This window comes from Colossoma macropomum, unplaced genomic scaffold (genome assembly GCF_904425465.1).
Source record: "Colossoma macropomum unplaced genomic scaffold, Colossoma_macropomum, whole genome shotgun sequence".
Lineage (NCBI taxonomy): Eukaryota > Metazoa > Chordata > Actinopteri > Characiformes > Serrasalmidae > Colossoma > Colossoma macropomum.
The window spans coordinates 26,387,437-26,413,395 of NW_023494795.1; the positions used below are offsets into that span (position 1 = coordinate 26,387,437).

The 25,959-nt window shown below is 38.6% G+C and overlaps 2 protein-coding genes across 5 annotated transcripts in view; one reads left to right on the top strand and one right to left on the bottom strand.

The window, feature by feature from the left end:
• The window catches only part of snx9b (sorting nexin 9b), a 36,963-nt gene extending 33,699 nt beyond the window's left edge, over window positions 1-3,264 (bottom strand). For 3 of the 4 annotated variants that reach the window (XM_036582040.1, XM_036582042.1, XM_036582041.1), the window contains exons 1-2: window positions 2,915-3,264; window positions 1,057-1,143 (exon numbers count right to left, since the gene is read on the bottom strand). In XM_036582040.1, the coding sequence (XP_036437933.1) occupies window positions 1,057-1,143; window positions 2,915-2,926 (99 nt within the window). In that variant the 5' untranslated portion in view covers window positions 2,927-3,264. The remainder of the gene's footprint in view (window positions 1-1,056; window positions 1,144-2,914) is intronic. The other variant, XM_036582043.1, reaches the window with a different exon arrangement.
• A 6,350-nt stretch (window positions 3,265-9,614) lies between these two features.
• Window positions 9,615-25,544, top strand: moxd1l (monooxygenase, DBH-like 1, like). Its single transcript, XM_036582045.1, is given in 14 exon segments — window positions 9,615-10,037; window positions 11,016-11,162; window positions 12,503-12,655; window positions 14,456-14,539; window positions 14,656-14,811; window positions 16,990-17,092; window positions 17,303-17,474; window positions 18,096-18,188; window positions 20,388-20,484; window positions 22,167-22,226; window positions 22,435-22,565; window positions 22,844-22,919; window positions 22,921-22,962; window positions 24,262-25,544. Coding segments are annotated over 14 exon segments (1,731 nt in total). The 5' UTR covers window positions 9,615-9,764; the 3' UTR covers window positions 24,406-25,544.
• Window positions 25,545-25,959: the final 415 nt, after the last annotated feature.

The window sequence follows — 25,959 nt, forward strand, 5'->3', positions numbered from 1 at the left end:
TCTCATCTCTGGAATCCACTTAATTTTAACTGATAACATTAGAGCCACTGATGAAGAGATATAGCAGAGAGTAAAGCATCCTAATGTAGTTTACACATAGCTACATTTTACAGCAATATGATGAACATTCTTATGTTTTAACTGTTTAATGCCTCCAAAAAGGCCTTTGTTTTTGTAATTTTCCACCAGAAATTAAAGGGCCTGTATACTAAATTTTTGTTGTACCCCCTTCCCCAGGTCACTTGTAACAATGTTTGTGTGGCTTTTTATATGACCAGTTTTTAGCCTCTCTTTATTCCTTAGAATTAAACAGCCTGGTTTAGTTACTGCGCCTCTAAGACTCATACATGAAAATGAGCTCTGTTCTGATTGGTTGTCCTGTCCTCAGTCCAGACTGAAACACTCCTTATAACTTCAGAGTGAAAGGGTGGGGCTAAACTGCTGTAGGTTGATATTTGACAACACAAAGGTTTTTTTGTGACATCACAAAACAATAAATTCAAATGGGCTGTTGTTGCAGATTAGTTTGTACATATGAACTGTACAGAGTGAGGAGTAAACGATGTGTTCTGAAACTGTAACAACGTTCCAGGGGCATTTGTGGGCTTTCGGGGCCTTTTTATAGCCTTTCAAAAATACAGATAAAACCAGGCCGTTGTCACAAACTCTGTGCCAGCATGGCTGTTTTCTATAAACAAATATGCAAATATAAAACTGCCCTGATATTTGGTGTTTTCATGTTTCACTCTTAGCCAGCACACATAAAGAACATTCACCATCAGAGAATGAACCAGATCCATCTTTATTTTACAGTCCATCAGTGCAGCTGGATAGAAAATATATACAAGATGACTCATGTGTCAATATATTAAATGGGCTCGATTATGGGACCAAATTTTAAGTCTGTGAGGCATTTTTGGGGACTGTTTCGCAGGGTCACTTTCTGACCCTGACATATATACACACACACACACACGCACACACACACACACACACACACACACACACACACGAAACACAATTTAAGGGCACTGTCAAGGTAAGAAGTGAGTTTACCTGGTTTGTGATTGTGATTGTCTCTCCCTCTCTCACTGAAAGCTCATTATTCCCCGGCTCTGCTGTGAAGTCGTATAAAACCTGCGCCTGCACCGAAAAAAAAACAGAAAAGACCGGGTTAAAATAATACTCCTGTTTCAAACTAACCTTTTAACCACAGACAATAACATCGACACTGTACTCAGTGTAAGAACAGAGAGGCTGAAGCACCTGGCCTTTGGTTTTCTGTCCTTTTCTAAGTACTGTCTGTGGGAATCAACTGTGCTACAGATGTGGCAGACAGGTTGAAAGATGCTGAGGTATTCCTTTAAAGATGCACCTGTCTGCATGTGTGAGCAAGTCTACATACACACAGACTGTTACTAAGTAGATAGTCTATCTTGATAACACGTTCCTGTCTCTCTGTAAAGAACTGAAACTGGTCTGACTTGTCTTGAAGAACAAGTGTGACGTCACACGAATCTTAAATTAAGAATTTTTTAAGACCTCATTACTTTTTTTTTGGTTTGCCTCGGCTGGGTGAGGAAAAGGAAGTCACTTACTGATAAAAGCTTTATCTATGCAGATATGTATTACCATCCACAGATATAACAGAGCTTACAGTGCATCAAAGTTCAATATAGAACAGTTTGGGTGAGAAAGAATATACAGTACTGTGCAGAAGTCACAGACCTTCATTTGTTTATTTTCCAGTCAAAACGGCTATTATTTACAAGTTATGTAGGAAAATAATGGAAAACAACCCAAAAAATTATTTGGGCTGTATTACCCTTTATGCATGTAATTGCCATGTGAATACCTATACGGAATACATGAATAATGATAGAAGGTTTCAGCAGCAAAGCAAAAGTTACTTTTACTACAAAGGTCCCAGTATACTAACACACAAACACAACAGTGTGGGCTGTATTAGCAGTGTGAAGGGTCCCTCTATTCATGAGGCCTCCTCAGGCTACAGGCCCTCTTTATACACACAGGGAGAGAGAGAGTGTGTGTGTGAGGAAGTGTACGTGAACAACTTATTCAATTTGAACACATCACACGTCTTTAAGGGGCCTGTTTCTGCAGAAGTGATGTCTGCCTCTCTCACGTCTTAATGTGGTCAAATTGTAAAACTGCTGAGGCCTGAATGGAACTGAACTGTCAGTCACAGTGAGGTTGGCAAGAACTTATAAGATAAGAAAAGTCAAGGACTGCTGACTAATCAGAGAAACATTAGCTTCTACAAACAGACTCATCAAAGGTTGCAACAGAAACCACAGCACGGGTTTATGAGCCTAAACATTAGAGAGCACAGGAAAAGAGCAGGACAGAGACTATGGCCTGTGAGTCAGCCAACAAGACCATGGCTCTGCTAACAGGGTTTAGCAATGCTCAGATAACTGTTACGATGGGGAAATACACCTGAAAACCTATTATATATCTCATTAAAACTCTCATTAAAATCCGTTGATAAAAGTTTTTGAAACGTGTCAGCTTTTGTAAGCGTTCTAGACCACTAGCAAAACAGTTAAGGCGAAAACTACATTTCCCGTGATGCACTGCGCAAAGTTGTGACCCGTACTGGAAAGGCAGTGAAATGTCACAAGACTCCTAATGATACAATTTTTCCATGTTTACAGGAAAACGAATAAACCCCGTTTTTACTTTTAAAATGTCAACACCTCACATAACCGAGTAAAGCACATTTTTAAAAAAAGTTTAACGCGTCAAATGTAAACTTGTACACCTTCTTTAAAAACCCGATAAGAAACGGCGGCGCCTGCGTGGAGCGCCTGGCAGCGAGAGAGAGGCGAGTTTTCCAGGACCAACGACTAAAAAACAAGTTTTACACAGTAAAAGTCAGCACAGATCTCACCTTTGTTGCCATTACGATCTCGTTAATCAGTCATTACAGACGTGCTGGCTCGCTCGCGCGACTCTTCATCCACACATTTCTCTCTCACAACTCAGACAAGTCAGCGAAAACAGCCCGTCCGTCCTGAGGAGCTGCTGCTTTTAACGCATTTCTGAGTCTCCGCCGTGAACACAGAGCCCCTCTACAGCCCCTCAACACTGAAGAAAGACCACAGAGCGCCTTCCCGCTCTTATTATTCCGCTAATGTACTGATATGAACGCTACAGAGCTCCCTGATCCGATCTGATCTCTGTCCCCCTTCAGACTCATCAACTCCAGCTTCAGCCAGCTACTGAATCCAAACCGGAAACCACAGCTGCGCCCTGCAAGACCTGCTGCTCTGACCAGATAATGTCTGTAATAATAATAATAATCATAATCATAATAATAATAATAACTTTATATATTGTTTAGATTATTGTTGTTGTTCTTGTTCATCTGGTCATTTTCATTAAATGCATGTGTGGTGTATTATTATGGTTATATACAGGTATATATAGTATATGGTGTATAGATTATTATTATTATATTAGATAGATTTTATACTACTACTACTACTACTACTAATAATAATAATAATAATAATAATAATAAATTACAGTGGTAATTATAATAGTATACACAAATATGATTAAAATAAAAATGTATGGGCTATAAGTAAAAAGTGACAATTCAAGGAAGTCTTGTTTGTTCCTTATAATGAGCAAAAATGAAAACTCAGACTAACAATTAAGCAATTTTAGTGGGAAATTAAATGAAAGAATAGCTTCATTCAGGGCCTGTGAGATACATGTCCCATGTTGCTATATAACACCATCCACTATGACCTGGGGGTGTTACACAAGGCAGCGTTTCTTAGTTAGCCAGATATTTAAGGTCAAAGATGAGGACTGCCCAATGGGAATGTCCCTCAGCTCTTTTCATATTGGACAGGCTTGACTTTGGGCTGAAGTTATCTAAACTGAGAAATCCTGCTTTGTGGAGTACCTCTCTGATGTCCAGAACTCTATTATAACTCTTTTTGTGTTCATTTTTGTTGTACTTTATTATAACATGTTACAGTTGATGCTCGATGTTGTGGATACACAGATCACATTCAATCATGTAATTTGCTTTGGAAGTGTTGGGAGTCTCTAATAGGGCCATGTTCCTTCAGGAACCTCAATAGTGTAAGCTCCTCCTAACAGGCAGGGTTTTTGTCAGTGCTAGACTTGTCAGAGATCCAGACTGAGGTGATAGTAGTGGTGTGGTTTTAGCGTTGTTGTGGGTTGGGGGTCTGTTTGCTGCTATTTTCAGCTATCTTCTCTCTTGAATGTTGTTTGAGGGACCCCTCTAGTGGTCATGAATTGTATCGACAAGGCCTTCAGAGAAAGCTGGTTAGACACTAGGACCCGCCTTATTATCTAAAAAACAAACGAACCAACAAGTTCGGACTTTAGACTGACCCTGTCAGCCAAAGGCTGTAACTGCTGATTACTCAGGAAGATTTTTCTGTTTGCTTTTATTTACAGAAAGGAAAACAACAGTTTCTCACCTCTTCATTGTGGTTCTCCTCTAAAGTTATGTCTTATCAATACTACAGCAGTTTTAATGTTGGATGGTAGTGAACATTTGGAAGAGTTTGGGGTCCTTTCTATTCGGTTAGACAGGCACATCATTGTATTCCACAGTGCCAAAAAGCTCCATAAAGCTCCATAAGCCCTGCCATCCTCCTCCTGTAAAAGTTTTAATTATTGCTTTAATGAGTAACTGACAAACTCAGTTATTGTCTAGTCTAGGCCATCTGCTTCTACATTTTGAAGTTATTCAAATATCTGAATATGTGAACTCATCTTAACATTTGTGTGCTTAAAGGCAAACCCCACTGATTTTTCAAATTTAACATAATTAAATGGCTGAGATGCAGACAAAGTCACTCAGAGTGGTTTGGTGTGAAATGCTCCATTCCAGAGACACTTACCGAGTCAGAATCGTTCACAGTGGTGGCGATAGGAACCAGGCGTCCCCCTCTAAAAGCTCGCTCACAGAAAGTTATTACATGAAATGTAATGTTATAAATATGCTGCCTGATGTCTGACACGCTGTTTTATGATAGTTTTGTGATTAAGTTTTGGCTTAAAATGTATTTTTCAATCCATTCATGGTACATGCAGGGCATTGTAAGTCAAAATAGTCCCCAAAGAATTTTACCATCATCAACATCACATATGAAACTCAGAAGACACATGTAGGCTCACTGGTGGGTGTGGATAGCAAATAAAATGGCTATATTTGTGTTGTAGACATGGCGACCCCCGGTTCCCATCACCACTACTGTAAAAAATCATTGCTGCAAGTTTCTGTACAATGAACAATTTTACTTCAAACCATTCTAAATGATGCTGTTTACTTCTCAAGGACTGAATTATTCAGAAATGTTGAAAAGTTGGTGGAAATCCCCTTTAATGGGATATTTGAGTAAGGTATGTGGAGTTTGGGAATGCCCTAAGTAAGAGCACCGTAGCTAACAGGCTAACAGATTCTTCCAGTAACATTCAGAGTTCGGCTTTAATGTAAAATATATACTAAAAAATTCATTTAAAAACTGGAACGCAAGTAATGTATGTCTCACAAACTACAAATGTCACTGTTTAAGGCAGAGCTGCCATAAGCAGAGTTAAATTGCATAGACCACTGATGTCATCCCATCATTCCATGGTCAGTGTCTATTAGGAACTCTGGGTGTAAGCTGGATATTTGAAAAATAACTGCTATCCCATTCTGTGGTCAACAAAAAGGTTCCAAATCCAATATATTTTATCCATCGTATATTCTTCCTTTGAAAGTCACTGGATCTTCTAAATTATTATTACACTGCTGCACACTAGACTGACATCATAAGACAGGCAACCTCACTAAAATACTCCAAAATGAACCAGCAAGCTTTATCAGGTGTGGTAGTTACATTGCTTTAGTTGTAGTAAAGTACGTTGGAAGAAGCTGTTGTTATTTTACAATAGTGTTAAAGTTCAATAGTAGACTTAGTTTCCTGCAACATCATTTCATTGTTCAGAAGTGGTAGATTTTTGTAGCATGAATGTAGCAAAGTTCACATTTTGACTACTTAATGACCTCGTAATTCAGAGGATCCAGTTACATTCAGTGGAAAATAGTCACCTGCATGTAGTAACATTCACGATTCATCTCCTTAACAACTTTGTGATTCAGAAGACCAGTGACATTTGAGAGGATCACATGTGCACAAGACAAAAGTTTTAATAAAATTTAATACAAATTTTTACTGCAAGGGAAAATAGTGGCAATTAAAAAAAGCCATTCATTTTTCCCATAGAGAAAAACGGCTTACATCCAGGGTTCCTAATATAGGCATGATGCCTACTACAGAAAGATGACACATCTGCCTTGTGGTCTTGTAAGTGTGCCAGTTGGGACAGTACTTTGTACAGTTTCACTGACTTAGCCTAAAGGCTTTTCCCTGCTGTCAGTATCTACCATCTTCCACTGAAACAAAATATGCTGTACAGTTTGTCCTCTAACAAAGCAGGGATTTTCTCAGTTGGGTGTGGCATAACTTTGTGTATATACACACTTTACTACAATAAATTAGAACATAACACAGCAGCTTTGATCCCATTTTGTAGTAGACAGTGCTTGCTTTTTTCAGATAATCTGCCAAGTGGCTATGACTCATTAGTCAGTATTGTATACGTCCTATCATTCTCTCAGTACTGTATGTCAGTCCTATCATTCTCTCAAAGGCCATCTGCATTAATACAAACTTTTAATAAGTAATGATCAAATGTGATAATATATTAATGCAAACTAGTGCACTTATGAAATTTTATAGTATAGCACTCAGACACTTGTATATCTTGTATACTGGCATATTTGTAATATTCTATTTAGCATATTTGCACCTGTTTACAGTCACATCCCACATGCTCTCACAAAGCAGCTTTACAGAAAATCCGGTCCAAGCCGCAGTGAGCAAGCCAAGGGCGACAGTGGCAAGAAAAACTCCCTATGAGCAAGAGCGCTTAAAAAACCCATCCTCCTCTGATCACCACCAGATAGGACAGGCTTGTCAAACTGAGGACCTTTTGGGGCAAAGTGCTGTGGATATTAGCATTGAACCCCATCTATCGCTCTGAATTCAGTTCATGAAGGCCTTGATAATCAGCGAATGAGCTGAATCAGGTGTGTTTAATGGGGCTGTGTACTTAAGTCTGCAGTGTTTTGTCCCGCAAGGACTGGAGCCTGACACATGTGAGATAGTAAAACAATAACACAGCAAGAGCAATCTGAATAAAGGACAATGTTTTACAGTTAATACAATATTTAATATGAAGATAAAGAAAAAAACAGTCATTTAATGTAAGTGTAACCAATGACTACTGTCAGAGGCCTATCAGAATAACAGTGAGAAATAGATCTATGAAAATCAGTCACTGATTTACTAATATTTACTAATTCACTACTACTGAAAACCAGTTAGGAGCATACAGTGCTAAATGTATTCAGTACCGTATTTTGTTACAATGCATAAAAAAGTAGCGTATTCTGAATATGTAGAGAACATTTAGAATACAATTCTAGTACATCTTGGAAAAGCACTTGGGAAAACCTTTTACTTAATTTACACTGTTCCTCATGGTTGCTGTTTGGCGGTTTTATTCACGTAATTACTCTTTGAAACATTTACTTATTTAAATTAAGTTCCGAAATTCTCAACATTTTTGATGAGTTTGACCATCTCTCAGAAAGAGCTAAGTAACACTGAGATTAATGACTATCACAGTGATTTATCAGTCCACTCAGGCTTTCGCAGAGCTCAGTAACACTGAGATTAATGACTATCACAGTGATTTATCAGTCCACTCAGGCTTTCGCAGAGCTCAGTAACACTGAGATTAATAACTGACCGACCATCACATTGATATATCAGTCTATTTATGCTTTAGCAGAGCTCAGTAACACTGAGATTAATAACTGGCTCAACACCTTGATTTATCAGTCTACTCAGGCTTCAGCAAGAACTTCAGCGTTTGTAAAGAAGCAGTTAATTGAGTTCCTCTTTAAAATGAATCTAACAAGAATGTTTGTTAGATGCCATAGTTAAAATACAAGCATTGACAGTGTTTCTTTTGAAGATTTTTTTTTTAATATTTAGTAAGTATTCTAAAAGTATTCTTTCAAAAATGTGAGAAGTGACTGTATTCTGAATATTGCCTTTACTGCCAAATGTAACGAGAGCGGAATACAGATACTTAGTTTCTGTATTCTGAATACATGTTCCTAATACTTCCGTTACATCCCAACCCTGGAAGCGTATCACAGTGAAAATGAAAGTTAAGTCCATAAATATTAGTGACTACTCCTAAAAGCCTATCATGATAAAATGTTAGTATGAATATGAGAAGAACTCATATTGTGAAGCAGGTAACACAATGTTTATGATTCAATAGTCTGTGCAGCACCAGCATCAGCAGGAGGGTGAGAGGCATGCAGGTGAGGCTTTCTGTGCAACACTGAACAGCAGGAAGCTCTATGCTGGTCAGGATGGTTCAGAAGGCTTGCCAGCATGGCATCCGATCAAGGCAGATGAAGTAACAGCATCAGACCGAACAGCGGTTCAGCTCAGCAAAGAGTCACACAGGTAGTTAGTTGTGTTTAGGGTGACTGAGAACAGTTCATAGTGTTAACAGAGTGTTACAGCCTAACTAAAAGAGAGAGCCAGAAAAGGAAGACATAAGAGCTCCCTGAGATGTCAGCACCATCAGCACTCAGTTTACCATAATGCTCTACATTAATGAACCCCCAGATCTGCTCCTTCTAACAGGAAAACTAATTGCTAAAGGCTCAACAAGCAGGATTTTAGCCTAGACTTAAAAACTCAGACTGAGTCCAGCACCTTATGACCTTAGTAGACATGATGGTTCATAATGAGCATATATGTTTTCAGATTTTTCCTTGATGCTGAAATTAATAGCTAAAAATTAGCTACATAAAGGCTGTTTTGACTGGAAATGCACTGCACGCACTGTTTACAGATGTACATTTAATTCACATAGAGGATATGCATGCTGTCGCTGTCATGTTAAACTTCTACTGTCTTTGAGTTCTTACTTTTTGCCATTTGGAACTTTTAGTGTTTAGTGATGCACTAGCCAAAACAAATGGCCCAAAATGAGCTTGAAATTGAGTCAAAATTGCCTTTGTGTGTGTTAAAGTTAAGGTTTAGTAATGTTTTTTCTTCTCCTGTAAAGTTAACATTTTGGAGATAAGAGGTTTTATTACAACAGTGACAATATTTTGTGATACCATTTGCTGCTCTCATGTTATATTTATTTGTATTAATAGCTGTTTGATGTATTCTCTATGGTACATTTATGTAAGCACTTTTTACACTAAGATAAATTCCTAGTATGTGCAAGTGTGCCTGACCAAAAAAGTGCTTCTGATTTTGCTACTCATTGCTACTGGGAAGTGTTATGCATTCAAATCCAATAACAGCCCTTGTGCACTCCAGTAAGCCAGTCATTCTTTTGGCCACAAAACATTCCTCTCAGATTACTCATTAATGCAGTGATTCCTAACAATCTGCTGAAGACCCAGTGAACTGGAACCTGATTAACAAGGTTAGAGTGGAGGGAGAGGGGAGGCGACTCCAGTCATGACACCAGTGAGGGGATGGACAGAAGAAGAGCTTACAAAAGATCGTTTCCAGGAACCTCACATTACAGTCAGGTCTCCTCACCCCTCTGGCTTTGGTTAAAAAGAGGAGTTTGCTCTGATAGAGTGAGGTGGAATTATGGGTGTTTCATCTCTCCTTGTGTCCCTCGCCTTGCTTCTGTCCCATGTTTTAGGGGCTGTTGTGGACCCCATGCTCCCTTTCTCGGACTACCTGGACCCAGGAAACAGCACCATGCTCCGGTGGGGATTTGACCTGGTGAAGAACTCCATTCTGTTTGAGCTGAGTATGAAGACCACCGGCTGGGTCGGCTTTGGCTTCAGCCCCAGTGGAGGAATGGCAGGAGCCGACATCGTTATTGGAGGAGTTGGACCTAACGGCATATATTTCACGGTAATGGATTCATAAATACAATAGATGTAAATATGATGTATCATATATATAAATAAACTGAAAGATACAGGGTTTTGTTCCGATAGCAGTTATATATATATATATAAATGTAAATATAAGTGAGTGGATATGTATTTATATAACATCAGTTTTTAGTTATAGCATAGCATATAACATTAGTTATATCTATCTCTATAAAGGATGTATGAAGTCAGAGACCACCCTTCATCAGAATGCCAAATAAGTCATTAATATTTCAGCATCAAGAAAAAGCTGAAAATATTTATTTAACGTAAATAATAGAAGCCTCAACAACTAAATATAATATCAAATTGTTCAGTGTTTAGTATGTCCACCCTTTCATGACACTTTCAGTTTTTCAAAGAAATCTGCAGGGATATTTTTCCACACCTCCAAAGTTCAGTCTTACAAGTTGGTTGCATTTTCTGCTTTTCATGATCCAAATAATCTCAAACACATTCAGTGATGTCGAGCTCTGGACTCTTGATTTTCTCCTCTCTGTCAAAGATGAAAGCTTTAAGTACCATTTATCCAATTGAGACAGTTTTGATGGTCTATTGGGTTTTGGAGTCCAAGAGTCCTGTTTTCACTATATCTTTTAATAATTCAATAAATTCAAGTTTTGGAAACATATCGTTCTTTGAGTTTCTCCCTCCTTATGCAAGTGGACTGTTTTATATCTAATGTCCTCAGAAGTGAAGGATGGTCTCTGACTTTTGCACAGTGTGCATATGGGTATCAATATATATACATACAATTGCCTTATAAATAGGATGTGCATGAAACAGTTTGCTGAATTACGTTATAAATGTCAATGGTAAATACAAATATGTCCAGGTGAATGTGTGGTATATGCAGTTTGAATCCGTAATGTAAGATTTACCTCATGTTCAGGGATCCACAGTATAAATACCTGAGAGAAGGTGTTTCTGACTGGGCGCTGTGTGTTTTGTTAAGGACAGGCATGCAGTGGGGAACTTTGTACCTCTTCTGGACGAGCAGCAGAATTATGAATTGGTCTATCTGACTGAAGCAGACGGACAAACAGTGATGAAGTTCAGGCGGTCCATCAGTGCCTGTGATGAAGATGACTACCCAATCACTGTGAGCAAACCGTCATTTCAGAACTTTTATTGTATGTTCCCTTTCTATCGTTTTCTTTTCACTACCCTCAACAATGGCTACTGTACAGCGGCAGTGAAGGACAAAAGTAGGAATTTCAGCCCCACTAGGATCGGCAGGTGTTGTCTTTCAGATGCTTTATACTCCTGCAGAATGGTCCCAGTACAGTGGGAGGCCTACTGTATCTGCTGCAGTCTCTGCAGGGTTGGCCTGTGGTGTACAGTAACCCAATACTGTACACAGCACATTCGTTTTCGTTTTAGTAAGTTTTAAAGGAATCCAAAAAATAAAGCCAAATGGCTGTCCAAACATCATTCTGGCAAACTGTTTTAAATGGCAAATTTTGCCTCTTTCCTTAAAACACTTCACTTATTGAATATATTGCTTCGTTCTGTACATCAACCTGAAGGTTTTTTCTCTGATAAAAGGCTGATTATTTGAAGCTGTATTGAACCTGACACAAAAGACTGGTTTAATTCTCATCATTTACTGTTTTTTCCCCCCCATGCTGAGTCTGAGTCAGGATGTTAATGGTGAGTTTGAGTCTGAATCACTGACATTTCTGGTAGTTATTATGATTAATAATTGAATAATAAGCCCAGAGCTCAGGGGGTTAAACTTTCCTATTCCATACAGAACACAAAAGCCCAGATAGCAAGAGGATAGCAGGCCACTGATGGCCTGCTGACAGCAAAGCCGACAGCCCACTGGCTTATTGCTCAGCATTATCTGGGCAGCCCACTGGTGGTTAAGTAGAGTATTAGACAAAAAGTCGCTTTTCATCGTTTACTTTCCGCTCACAGTCCAATTTACTTTATTTTCCTTAACAAATAATTCAATAAATAATTTTAATGTAGCACAGTGTCAGCATCATTATCAACAAAATCATTTTATATTAGGCACAGTCTTTTTTTTGTCTCTCTGTAGTTTGTAATATTTGTCTTGTATTTTATTTTCAATAAAAGGTTATGTGCATTCAAAATCTGATTGACGAGATTAAAAACTAGTTAGATCTTGTATGCGTGACAGTAATCTGGGTGGTCCGAGGGTGGACCAGCAGTAGTATACAGTTAATTGGGTGCCGACCTTATCATGCCAGCGGGCTGGTATTTGCTTGCTATCTGGGAGAAAAAAAACAGTAACTTTAATTTTTGTATGGGCTAAATTCTGTGAAATTCATCAAATATCCATCTTTATATCAAAGCTTCCCTTTACTTTTGAACGTAGCAAATGGGTCAAAAGCATAACAACATCACTTTCTGATTTTCTGATTCTGATTTTCTTAACCTCAGAAAACTCAACCTCTCTCAATCTCTCTTAAGGAAGTGCCAGTTAAGCTGATCTATGCCTACGGTGAGACTGACAACATCAGCTTCCACGGGAGCCATCGAGGTACAAAGGAAGTGAACCTGCTGAAGTTCATGCCCAGAGTCAGAGTGCCGGACAGCCAATACTTTGACCTGACCATGACCAACGTAAGGCTGATTCATTTTTAAATGTCTGACCAAAGCTTCTTTTCATTTAGTTCATTTCTACCTCCACCATCATATCAGTTACAACATTACATGCCTTCTGACAGCAGCTCATTGAGTCTTGGCCTAAATATGTCGCTCTTTCAGATTTTTAAGATGAGATCTGTATCCACATAACTGGATCATCCATAAACTGTTGATTGTATTTAATTACTTCTCTCACTTTTTTATCCAAAATAGGTGACTGTTTTTAATATTAGATTCAAATTATGCAATTCAAGTGGCCTTAAATCTGTTTAACAGGCATGTTTACCAGACAAGTGTTTGTCATACCGGGTTTCTAACTCTATTGGATAAGGGCCAGTTACCTGATACTGAGAAACTCACTGGGGAACAAGCCGTCTGAATGGAAACCACCTCAAGCAAATGCTGCACTGTTCAAATAAACCATTAAAAGTAAAAAAAACTTTCAGAGCCAAATGAACAGAATACACTCAAAAATGTACCAAGAAGAAGTCTATACTTCATTATTTTCTAAAGGATGTCACCAATGTGCAAATTTAACAATGACAACTGTAAAAATTCATTCATAAACAAATGTACACAAACTCATTCAGAGTGGATTGATGTGAATTCGTCCATTAGAGAAACTTACAGACGTACAGTGGTGGTGATAGGAACCAAGCGTCATGATGCTTACAGCACAAATATAGCCATTCTATTTATTTTGCAAAACCACCAGTAAACCTACATGTGTCTTCTGAGTTTTATATATAATGTTGATGATGGTATAATAGTGGCTAAACTGAAAAAAAAGTTTTCTTTAAGGACTATTTGTACCTCACAGCAAGAGGGGCCTGGGTTTGATTCCCAGTCGGGAGACCAGGGTCCTTTCTGTGTGGAGTTTGCATGTTCTCCCCATGTCTGTATCGGTTTCCTCCCACAGTCCAAAGACATGCAGTCAGCCGAACTGGACATGCTGTTCAGGGTATTTCCTCCTTCTGCCCAGTGACCGCTGGGATAGGCTCCAGCTCCCAGTGACCCAGAAGGATAAGTGGCTAAGAAAATGTGTGTGTGTGGACGATTTAGCCTTAGAATGCCCTTCATGTGTCTCTCCACCATGAATGTGTTTTAAGCCAAACTATCTTAAAACAATGTCTGAGACTTCCGTCAATCATTTCATGTAATAATTTTCTGCGATGGAGCTTTTAGAAGCATTAAATGTTCCTATTACCACCACTGTGAACAATTCTGGCTCTAAGATTCTCTAGAATGGAGAATTTCACATCCAACAATTCTGAATGAATTTACATCTCAATCATTTAATTATAGTTGAATTAAAAACCTGTGGAATTCCCCCAGCTCTAGCTTTTAATAACCCTCTTGTTATAGAGTGTTCTCACTGAACTATTTCTTTAAAAAAAAAGGAAAATTGATCTGCCAATGGAATAAGATTATTTCACTAGATATACTTATTTCCTTTTCTCTGTAAATAGATATTAATTACAAGTAAAAATGTTTATAAATATGCTGAATAATCTTATTTTGACAACAATCTCAATATAAGAGATATAAGGCATATTGACTAGATTTAAGATAATGTCTTGCCAAGATATCATTTTTTGAGAGTTCAATATTTAATATATTCAATAAAGATGTTATTCAGGTATCATTCTGCATTTCCTAACAAGTGAAACAAGTGTTGATGTGAAATGCTGTGCTCAAATGTGAACATGAATGGAATATATTTCTTCGACACAATTCTTGCCTAAATAAAGACTCTCCTTCATGCTTCCTTTGCAGTTTACTGTACCGGCCCAAAACACTTACTACCACTGCAAAGTTATGAGAATTCCTGCATTCGATCGTAAATACCACATATACCGGGTAAGTAGCTGTGAGTCTAACTTAGCTGGACAAGTTTACAGCTCTGGTTCCTGTGGAATGTTTAGACGTGAAACGTTTGCTCCAGAAATCTCCAGAAATCTACCTATTGTTTCCAGGTAGAGCCACTGATAGACAATCTAGACCTGGTGCATCATCTGCTGCTGTACCGCTGCCCACCGACCGTAACTTCAGCCAAAGAGCAAGCATGTTACACAGAGGAAGCTCAAGCTGAGTGCTACCAGACCGTGGCTGCATGGGGGGTGGGAGGAGGGGTGAGTGACCCTTCTTTTTTATGATCAACATTGGAGTTAAACTCTCTTATAAGTTTGGGGGTGGAAGGGGGGCTGGTGGTGAGGGGCAACAGGAAAAGTCATGTCCAAAAAGCTTTAACGTAACAATTTTGAATATTTTAGCTTACATGTATCTTTACAAACAGCTAGACAGGGCTGTCAAAATAATGAAGTTTTATCTGATGATTATTTGTTGTATAAATAACTGTGATTAATGGTTAGTCGTTATTTGGTTACTGTGTGCATCTATGGGCAAAAAGTGGCAAATTGGCTTATCAGCTATCTTGTTTTCTAGCGATGCTTACAAGTACAGATATTACTGTTGAATTATTACATCACACAGTTGGGCACGTGCACACTCTCACATTACTGTCCCAATTATACAGAATCAGGTGTTATGGTTCTACTCTATCAATGGTCAGGTGACCACATTAAGTACCACCTTCATTGTTGTCTGAAAATGTCTAAATGGGATCGTACACTGTATGTATAGTCTTTGGGGGGACCCGATTGATTGTAACATGCAAGGCAACAAAGCCTGTGAAAATGTTGTGTAATAGTCCTGGCTAACTACCTAAGAACATGGATATCCAAGAAAGACTGGATTTTACCTCAGTCTTGTAGCATCAAATTCTATGTTTTCACTTTGGAAGCTGAAAAGTAGAACAGTTTCACTCAAATTATCACTGACCCTCCACTGGTTGTGCAATCTGGCACTGGCCCTGCATGAATTCCATTATATGGAGCATTTATAACAGTTCAGACATTTTAAGTTTGCCATTCAGTAAATAGTTCAGCTCAAAAAATCAAATATACAGTTTCCACCAAACCCCAAATGTAGTTGTTCAGGTAAGACATGTTTGCCATCTAAACTTGGCTGCTTTAGTTTTGCCCTGGAGCTACAGAGGTTAAAGTGGCTGAAAAGTAATGGAGACTTATATGACACCAATTAGCAAATTATATGGCTTAAATTAGGCTGCACCACACAGTAGTATTACACTGCACTGAGAAAGAGCACTTACCTCCCAATGCACATCTTCTTTTACAAGCCCTAAACTACAAGTAAATCCGCCATGCAACCTCATTTCTCTGTTATTGTGAGTCATTCTATTCCTCCACTCACACAAAGAAGATGAATGTGACAGTTACTTTTTTAATATAAAACTTACATACAGTGTAAGAAACCTCATAAGCAAGTCTATTTGACTCAGAAATAAAGACCCAATCCCATTTCACCTCTTGCCCTCAACACTTAGCCCTTAACCCTCCGTTTTGTGCGTTCACGTCTAGGGGGAGGGTGTCCCAATTTTTGTTGAGATAGAGGGGTAGGGTGAAGTGTGTGGGCTACATGGCCCTCCAAACAGAGGTTTTTCAGAGGCACACTCCAGAGTGTTATGAGAAAAATAGAAAAAAACGTCAAAATGGCTGTGCAAACGACCAAAGAAACCCACAAATGTGAGTATTTTCACCGTTAAACAATTACAATATCCATTATATTATCTTAGTTTAATGTCGTTTCAATGTATTATGGTCCTTTTCTTCATAACAAGCACAGAAAATTGCTAATAGTATGCTAATGTCTTGGTAGCTAGCTAAATTTCCCATTACACCTTAAATAGTCCAGCAGTACTGTCACCAGAATGTAACTGCTGCTCTACTAAAGGTGAAACACATTAATAATTATTAATGTGCAAAAATAATCCCCCCCCCCGCCCCCTTTGAAGGCATATGATGCCCTAAATGTAACTAAAGCCCAGCAGTGAGGTTGCCTCTGCTATCACTGGAGACTGGCAGGGTCACCTACAGAGCAGCGCTAGTAGCTGTTAATGAAGTAATGCTCTTTTGTATTTGAGGGTCCCATTTCGTAGGGGAAAATTTCAACCACTACCCTTTGTAACTCAGTTCCAAGGGGCAAGATGACTAAATAAGAAATGGACAAGGGGTAAGAATAAGAAATAGGATTGGGCCTTAGATTCTACAACTTAATGAACTAATAAAACTATAAGCTTCCATTACCTACTAGCTACATGAGCCTCATAGCTCCAGTGCAAAATTATAGCAGCAAACTTTAGACACCAAAAATGTCTTGGCTGATCTGATCTGGTACAAAGGGAAAACTGTGTACATTTAATTCTAGCTGTTTATTTTATATATTTTCAGGCCTTTGAACTTCCTGAGGTTGCTGGGATTCCTGTAGGGGGCAATGAAGGGGAAACTTTCTACAGGCTTGAGGTGCACTACAACAACCAGTATGAAACTCCAGGTAGTGTGAACTTTTAACTGTGAAAATATCCCCAATACACACTGTAGAACACAATGTAGAATTAATGATGATGTGGAACTAATGGTAATGTACATACTGTGACACTAATATTAGTTTAAAGGCTTTCAGACAGTTTGTGTAAATGGGGATCACAACAGCACAGTTTGTGTAAATGGGGGATCACTACTGTACCCTTTCTGCTGTCTGCAGGTCGTGTAGATAACTCAGGCTTGCGGTTTTATTACACCGCTCAGTTGCGGCAGTATGATGCTGCTGTTCTGATGACAGGACTAGCAATCGCTCCAGGTTATGCAATCCCACCCAACGCCACTGACTTCCTCTCATACGGCCTGTGTGACACTAGCTACATTCCACAGGTACAGTAGGTGTTTCAATCATTTTCAGAATTCTGATTATATTCAAACTCCTCTGTCTAATCATCACTAACAACTGTACTCTACTGAGCCTTTCACTCACATTAGCATCAAATGCTGAAAATGACATCTGTTTGCTTCTCTGGGTAAAAACTCCTGCCTTAGGGTCATTTTACCATTGCAGTGGTGAATCACAACTTTCAAGACATGAAAATTAACTCAAAATAAGAATAAACCACAGAAAGAGTTGATGTATCTGTGTTCTTTGTTCTATTCATAAATTAACTGACAAAAATCACAAACTTCACAGATGCTGAAATACAAGGGTGGCGCCAGACCTCCGCATCTCATCATATTATTGAATTTTACAACCTTGGTTTTAACTCTGAAAAGGACACAATTAGTTGATTAGTGAAATCTCTTTTTATACATCTGATGAATTTACAACTTCACAGATATTGTTTAATATAGCAGACAACATTGTACACTTGAATTAAATATAAACATTTTTACCCAGTTTGCCAATGAAATGGTGGATTGACCGTTAAAAATCAAAATTAGGTTAGAAGACAAAATGTAAAACAGGAGAATAGACTTTAAATTGCGTTATTTTTCCTCATTCTCTTCAGGTCATCTCTGAGTCTGCCCAAGACTTTACAGGTTTTCTCAGTCATTCTACACACACATCTGGCAGGAAGAAAGGTGCGAGTTGGCCAATTCAGGTAAATTGAAGAGCAACATTCAGTTATAACAGACACATTTTTTTAGGACTACAATTCTGTCTCATAAATATAGTCAGTCACTTCTAGGCAAAACTATTTTGCTGATATCACAAAGTCATAAATGTTTTGTTTAGCACTATTAATTTTGTTCTCAGCCCTCCAGTTGGTTATCCCACTGAGATCTCTAAAGTTTGAGAAGATTCCCAGCAGTTTGGTTTTGGCAATATTTGAGGAAATTAGATCAAATATGTCACCCTCTGCTCCGACTTGCCTTGTGATGTCATTAATTCATATCTCTTAAAAAGTGACATTCGACATAACGGATCTTTGTTTTCTGTCCATAATAAATACTTGAGTAACCTCAGGCTCTGTTTCTGCAGGCTTTAAATATGCTATTGTGCAGCTTCTCCTCAAAAAGCATGTTCTCAGTGCTGACATGCTTCATGATTATAGGCCGATTCCAAAACTACCCTTTCTCTCTAAAGTATTGGGGAAAGTGGTTCTTTCTCAATTATAAGCTCACCTGACAAAAATGATATTTTTGAAGTTTGGTTTTAAACCTCACCACAGGACAGAGTCAGCTCTCCTAAAGGTGTCAAATTATCTGCTGCTTGCTGTTGATTCTGGTGATTGTGCCATTCTGCTCCTGCTAGGTCTAAGTGCTGCGTTTGACACTGCTGATCATAACATTGGGCCTTATTCACCAATCGGTTTTAACAAGACATTTCTTCCTAAAAACCACTTATGCAGTTTTCATGAAGATTCTGACATTCACCAGTGTTTTCTTTTTTGAGATTTGTTTTTAGGTGAGAACAGAATCTAAACACACTCGAGCGCAAAAGTGCAAACAATTCTGCGGTTTAAGACCACACTATAAATCTGATGTAGACTTCTTAGGGCCTCTCTCAAGAACAAATTTAAGAAAAGGTCCATTCTCATTGATCATCTTGAGCACACAGTGGGTCTTGGAGGTGTAGTGCTAAACTGTTTTAAGTCCCATTTTTGTCATAGTACATTTGCAGTTAATGTTGGAAATTGTTGTTCTCCTGTTACTGCCTTCGGGTATGGGGTACCTCAAGGATCAATAATAGGGCCGGTACTCTTCTCACTATATCTGTTGCCTTTGGGCAGTAACATTAGGAACTATGATATTCTGTTTCACTGTTACGCAGATACACAGCTTTGGTTTACACTGAGGCCTACTAACTTGTGCTCACTACAGCATCTAAATGAGTGTTTGGGATAGATTAAACTCTGGCTGGCAAATAACTTTCTTCAGTTAAATGAAAACAAATTTGAGCTTATGTTTTTTGGCCCACCCAAGTCTTGTGACAGCTTACTAAAACTCTTGGTGTATTGTCAGAATATGTGAAACCTCAGGTCAAGAACCTTCTGACGTTGAGTTTGACAGGCAAACAAATGTTGCCCTCAAAAGGAGTTTCTGTCAACTCAGGTCAATTGCCATAATTAAGTAATTTCTTACTCCACAGGTACTGCAAAAGCAGCTACTACAGCTGCAAGATTGCTCACAGGCACTAAGCAAAGAGAGCATTTCACTCTGGTTTAACAGATCTTTTATTTGTTTTTAAGGCCCTTAATAGAGCTGCACCCTCTTATATCTCACAGTTACACAACTTCATTCCTCTTCCAGGTCCCTAAGGTCTTTTAGCTCCTGGCTGTTCCACGGTCTTGGCTGAAGCTCAAGGGTGACTAAGCTTTTGCAGTTGCAGTGCCAAGACCCTGAAACAGCCTAAAATCAAATCAAAATCAAATCACATTTTTTCTGATGTCACATTAACACAGGTGTGTGTCTATGTTGTGAGTTTATGTTTTTCTTTTTATTATTGAATCATTGAATCACTCATCATGTCATTGAATCATATGTGTGCAACAATTTGGTTTTAAATGTGCTCCATATATAAAGCACTTACTAAAATAGACATGAACTAAGTGAGTTGTGGGAAAATGAGGGGAGACATAAAAGATGGGTGTGGTGAGTTACCTGAGACTAGTCAACAATATTGTCTTATGAAGTAATGAATGGTATTGTATAGAAGACCTTTCTGAGAATTCCCATGCTCTATATAAACTCCAGGACACTTTCGAAGTCAAAATAGCTAACAAAGCAAAAAGGTAGAGAAAAAGTGCTTTTATCAGCTGTTGTGCTCATGTTTTTTCAGGATATCTTCTCTTTTCTAGGGATGGGGAGCAGATTGATTTCGTAGCTATGAATGAACATTACAATTTTGAATTTCAGCAAGCTGTGAACCTGGGAAAAACTAAGACCATTCAGCTGGTAGGTGTCCAATTGGAATATATCTTAAGTGTGCCTTCAGGGTTGGTCTCACAGTTGCAAATTCATAGTTATTCACACATGCCAACATAGGGCTGTAGTCAAGACCACCTTCGTCAAGTCCAAGACCAGCACAAGACTATGACTAGTAGCAATCAAGTCAAGACTGACTCCAAAGAGGGCCGAGACCAAGTCAAGACTGAGTCCAAATGAGAATAAGACCAAATTCTCCTCTGTGCTACACATTACTGCCAGGGTCAGTGTCATCCAATCAGAGCTTCTCAAACTACGTATCCCAGCCATCCTACAGAATATCACTAAATAATTTAACTTTAAATACAAACAATATCAAATGACAAACACTATTGGCTAACTAGGTGAAAAAATGCTTTTGAGTACATTCAGCAAGTTGGTTAGAAAAACTAAGGTTAAACCAGAGCAGGTTTAAGGGGGGCCTGGATTTCCTATACCTCCTGTTATATCCAAAATATAACTGCAAAATGTTAGAGGGCGCCCACAAGCATGTCCTAAAAATGGGTATGAATGGAGCATAGAACTAAACATTAGTATAGTTCCTAACCACTTGTCCAGGACACTCCTTTAATTTTGGAATGTAGAAAGATGCATTTTACTCAAAAAGCAAAGAAAACTCACTCTTTTTTTCTAAAGCCAATGGGTTTTGGGCAGCAGTACGCTAGTATTACCGCTACTGAGCGCTGACTGGCTGGTCAGCTTATTGGCTGAGTGAAACAGATCAAAGATGTCATGAATGTACGTGAGGCGCTCTTATAAACTCCTATAACTGGAGTTTAAAAGTGCTCAAAAACATAACAGTGGTGTTAAAAGGTTTCATGCTGTTCTGTGTTTAGGAAATTAATGCATTCTTCTGTTTAAAAAATGTTTTAGCATTTACAAACTATGATTTTGCTCAAATGCTCCATATCAACCCATTCATTTTGGACTTGCTCGGGAGGGCCCTCTAGCGTCTGAACACCTCGGAAGACTTTACTGAGTGACAGTTCCTCTCAGTACACATTCTCTGTGCTAAACATCCCAGCTGTGCAACACTATCAAACCTAGTAAATACCCAGTAACATAGAACAGGACTGGTGTATTAATAAGTCAGTGTTTGATTTAGCTTCCTCAGTCGCGACAGCTGTAGCTGGCTACACAAACTCGGCTAGTCACCTATCTCTGTGAGAGAATGCTTTACTTCAGACTTAACAGGATAAATAACGGCAAATAATCGAGGCTACTTGCTGAGGTACAACATAGATTTAAACACATCTACTTACCCAGCAAAGACATCATGAAACAGCAGGAATGAACCAACCAATACTTAAGAAGATCCGGGCAGCGTCAAAAAACGAACGATTAACTGTTTCTCACTGTGATTTGTCACATTGAATAGCTTTCACAAAGGTTTTATACGCTTCGGTTTACATTTACATCAAATTACAGCACCGGACCAAGTCCAAGACAAGTCTGAGAAAATAAAAGTCCAAGACTTGAGTCTGGACTGCAGCCCTATGCCAACATGAATGGAATTGAATATTACAACATTATGTAAATATTCACCTTATTAACAAAAATAAATAAATAAATAAATAATAATAATAATAATAAAAAACATTTGAAGAAGTGCCAAAATGTTTGCCAAATTAACAGAATTACTCCCCTCACAGGGTGACAAGCTTCTGGTGGAATGCACATACAACACTGATAATCGAACAGGACTCACTTGGGTTGGTAAATTTATCTTGATAAAAACTTTCCTGATGGCTTTGGAAGTCTGCACTAATCTGAAACAGGTGGAAGATATACCTAGGCCATAAAAGATTTATTACAGTAGTTTTTAAAGGGCCTATATCTTAGATTTCTCAGTAAAAGAACATGGTAGAACCATATCATTTATAAATACAACTGCATGCTCTCTCTTCATTCTGCCAACAGGGGGGGCTCTCCACTACCAATGAGATGTGCCTGGCCTTTCTCTTTTATTACCCAGCTATGAGCCTGAGCAGCTGCGTTAGTTTCCCAGATCCACAGGCCCTCAGTCAGGAGATGGGTGCAGCTAATGAAATGTAAAACACTAAATATGTAACACTATTAACAACAGCTAATGAAAATTACCACTTTTAAAAGAGAAGTCAAGCATTTTTCAACCTCATGTCTGTCTGCTGCATTTGTAACACATGGTAATCTATGGTAATAATCCACTGTGATTACAGATACAGAAGATTGAGATTAGGTTCAATAATGCTGGAGTATGGTTTAAATAACACAGTGAACAACATGCAGTATCACTGTCCACACTCTTATTCTTAAGCAACCAATCCAAGTGTCCTTTCTACATTTTCAGTGATTGGTACAAACTAATGATCTCAAAGCGTTGGGATGGAAAGTCAGTCAAAGAGTATCAACAAACGCTCAAGAGGGATTCAGCAGTATGTAGTAGTCGGGAACATAGCGGTAAGTTCAGTTTACACAAGAGTTCATCTCTCTCTGAATATCTTCCTGACATTCAGCATAATCAGCATCTTCTCATCATTTCTGCCAAATTCTTAGCTGAACTCCAACACTAACCTTTAGCTGATTCTTTCTGTAAAATAAGTACGGACGTTTTTGATGAATCTGTGCATAAAAAATTCCCAAAAACTGAAAGAGAGAAATGCACAGATTGTGGAATCACCATTATTTACAGAACACCGACCAACTACGTTTCATTATAAAGAGAACATAATTTGTCCTGTTTAATTGGATATAGTGTAATATGTGAAGAACAGAATAAAAATGATTGTATTCAGTTTTATTCATGAGAGTAAATAACGTGATGTAATATTTTTGCCATATCGCCCATTTTTCCATATCAGTGCAGATGTTTGGTTGTATTAGTTTGGTAATGGAAGTAGAAAAGTGCAGATTGTTTTTGTTTTTAGTTGTTATTAATTGTTAGGTTGCAAATCCACTCCCTGCTACTAACTGCACGTGCATCATTAGAGATACCTTCGGTATATATATATATATGTATGTATGTATGTGTGTGTGTCTGTGTGCACATGGATGAGTTTATGTATGTATGTATGTATGTATGTATATATATATATATATATATATATATATATATATTTGATCAAAACTTTGTATCTCCGAAAAGGCGTTTCTGTTGGTCCTTTCATAATTAAATTTAACGCAGTGTAATGTGGTAACTGGTGTTTTCAAATGGATGCATACATGCATGAACGAGAGACCTTTTTTCCCCCCAACAGCCATGATACAGAATGGCATTGTCTTCTCTTAAAATTTCAGGCTTATTACACACTAAAGCTTATTATTCAGTAACTACAGGGACTTCAGTGCAAACTGGTTGAGCTATTCTTAGGTTATAGAAATGTGTAATAAAACTTTGGGCCCTGGCCATTTAATACTTTAAGCACCAGGCTACAGTCCTGTGCATTGTCCACTGTACGAGGTACAGAGGAGGCATAAAAACAAAACTGAAGAAGATGTTAAGAAGTAGTATGCACTTTTCAGTTAGTCTGCCAATCTCAGTTAATCCCAAAGAGTAACTGCAAGCAGCAGTGCAGTGAAAGAACAGCACTGTCCATGTTATTGGTATTGGGTGGGTGTGAAACTCTTGCACTTCTTTAGCATATATATCATTTTTAATTAAAAATCCTATGTGGTCTAAGCTTAGGCCTAGTCTAGATCTGGGAAGACAGCCCATGCACTAAACAGGTCCACTCTTGTATAATCCTGTTTATTCTGTTTTCCCCCTAGAACATGTCGCTCTACACAGGGATGATTCCTGAGCTCAGAGCCACTCCATCTGTGAGCTGCAATACAAACAGGTCTGACATGATGACTCCTGCTGTGGGGTTAGTGCTGCTCCTCTGGCTCATAGCATCACTGGGTCTATCATAACACTCCTCATGACCACAGCAGTGGAGGTGGTCAAACAAGAAGACAAGTGACATTTGAGTGACTACTTAGTAATGGTAGTACTTCTTCACTCAGATAATGAAGTAATGACGTGAATGGTTGGTTTCAATGGCTAGATTTGGTTACTTGGTGTGGCACATGCGCTATATGTCCAAAAGTATCCAGAAACCCCCTCTAATGACTGAGTTCAGCTACTTTAAGATGCACCATTTACTGACACAGGTGCTCTGTTCTGCACACGCAATTTGTATAATCTCTATAGAAAAGCACTGCCAATAGATGGGGAGACACTCTGTAGCGGCAGTAGAGCAGTGGAACTGGAATGATGGAGCTCTGTCCAATACCTTTGGGTTGAATTGGAGTGAAGTTTGTGATCCTGAGCTAATCAACTAACATCAGCACCTGACCTCACTAATGCTCTTGTGAAAACATTCAAATCCTCACAGCAATGTTCCAACATCTAGTGTAAAGCCTTCCCAGAAGAGTAGAGGTTGTTACTACAGTAAAGGGAAACAAACTCCCCAATAATACGATTGATTTCAGAAGAAACGCTGGATGAGCAGGTGTCTACAAACTTTTGGACATACAGTGTATGTTGCTTTAGTTTACTTAGGTTTTTGTTGTCAATGAAGATTACACCAATCAATATATCAATCATACTGATATTTCACCTATTTCTTATGCCAAAAGTTTTTTGTAAAAAGCGGACTGAAGTAGAAGATTATTGTTCTCAGTTGACCAAAATGAATAAAACATTTTAAAGGAGCTGATTTTCTTCTTGTTCCTCTTGTTCCCACATTCTAATATGTAAGTAAAGTAAAACAAATGAGACAATTGCAAAAGCTATAGGTGCTATTTTGAATCAGTCCTTTAAAGTCAGGCATACACTGTGCGATTTTTTAAATCTTGTTCTTTGCTGACAACTCGCACTGTACGTTTTAATCGTCTATTGTTTATGGATAAAGGCTGCAATTTATATACTCACGCTGTACAAAACCACTCGACTGACATGACTCACACTGCAGGCTCTCTGTCTACAGACAATTTCCAATAAAGCTGTTTCATTCAAAACAACTCACTGCGCTTCCGAGTCCTGAGCAAAAACACGGGTTAAATCTCAAAACGCCCCCTGCCCCTTCATAGTGCACCGTGTATTAAAATAGTGACTCCTGCACCCATACAGTGCATCACATGTCTAGCAATTAGCCTTTTGGGATTCAGCCATGTGTGCACAGTTCCATACTGGACAAATAGTGCACTATTTTGGTGTAGAAGCCAGAACTTAGTGCACTAGATAAGAAGTAGGGGGCCATTGAGATTCAGCCATTGACAAACCGCTACAACAGCTTTGCTAACTTGTGGCACAGTAGCCACGTTTGCATGCAGCCCAGTAATCCATTAATAATCCGACTAATGGCTCAAACGGAATAGTATACGTCCACGTATACAATCGGAATAGACTAGTCTGATTGAGGCCATTCGGAATACAATTTCTATCCAACTGAGCGAGGTGGGTAATCCTGCTAATAATCCGTT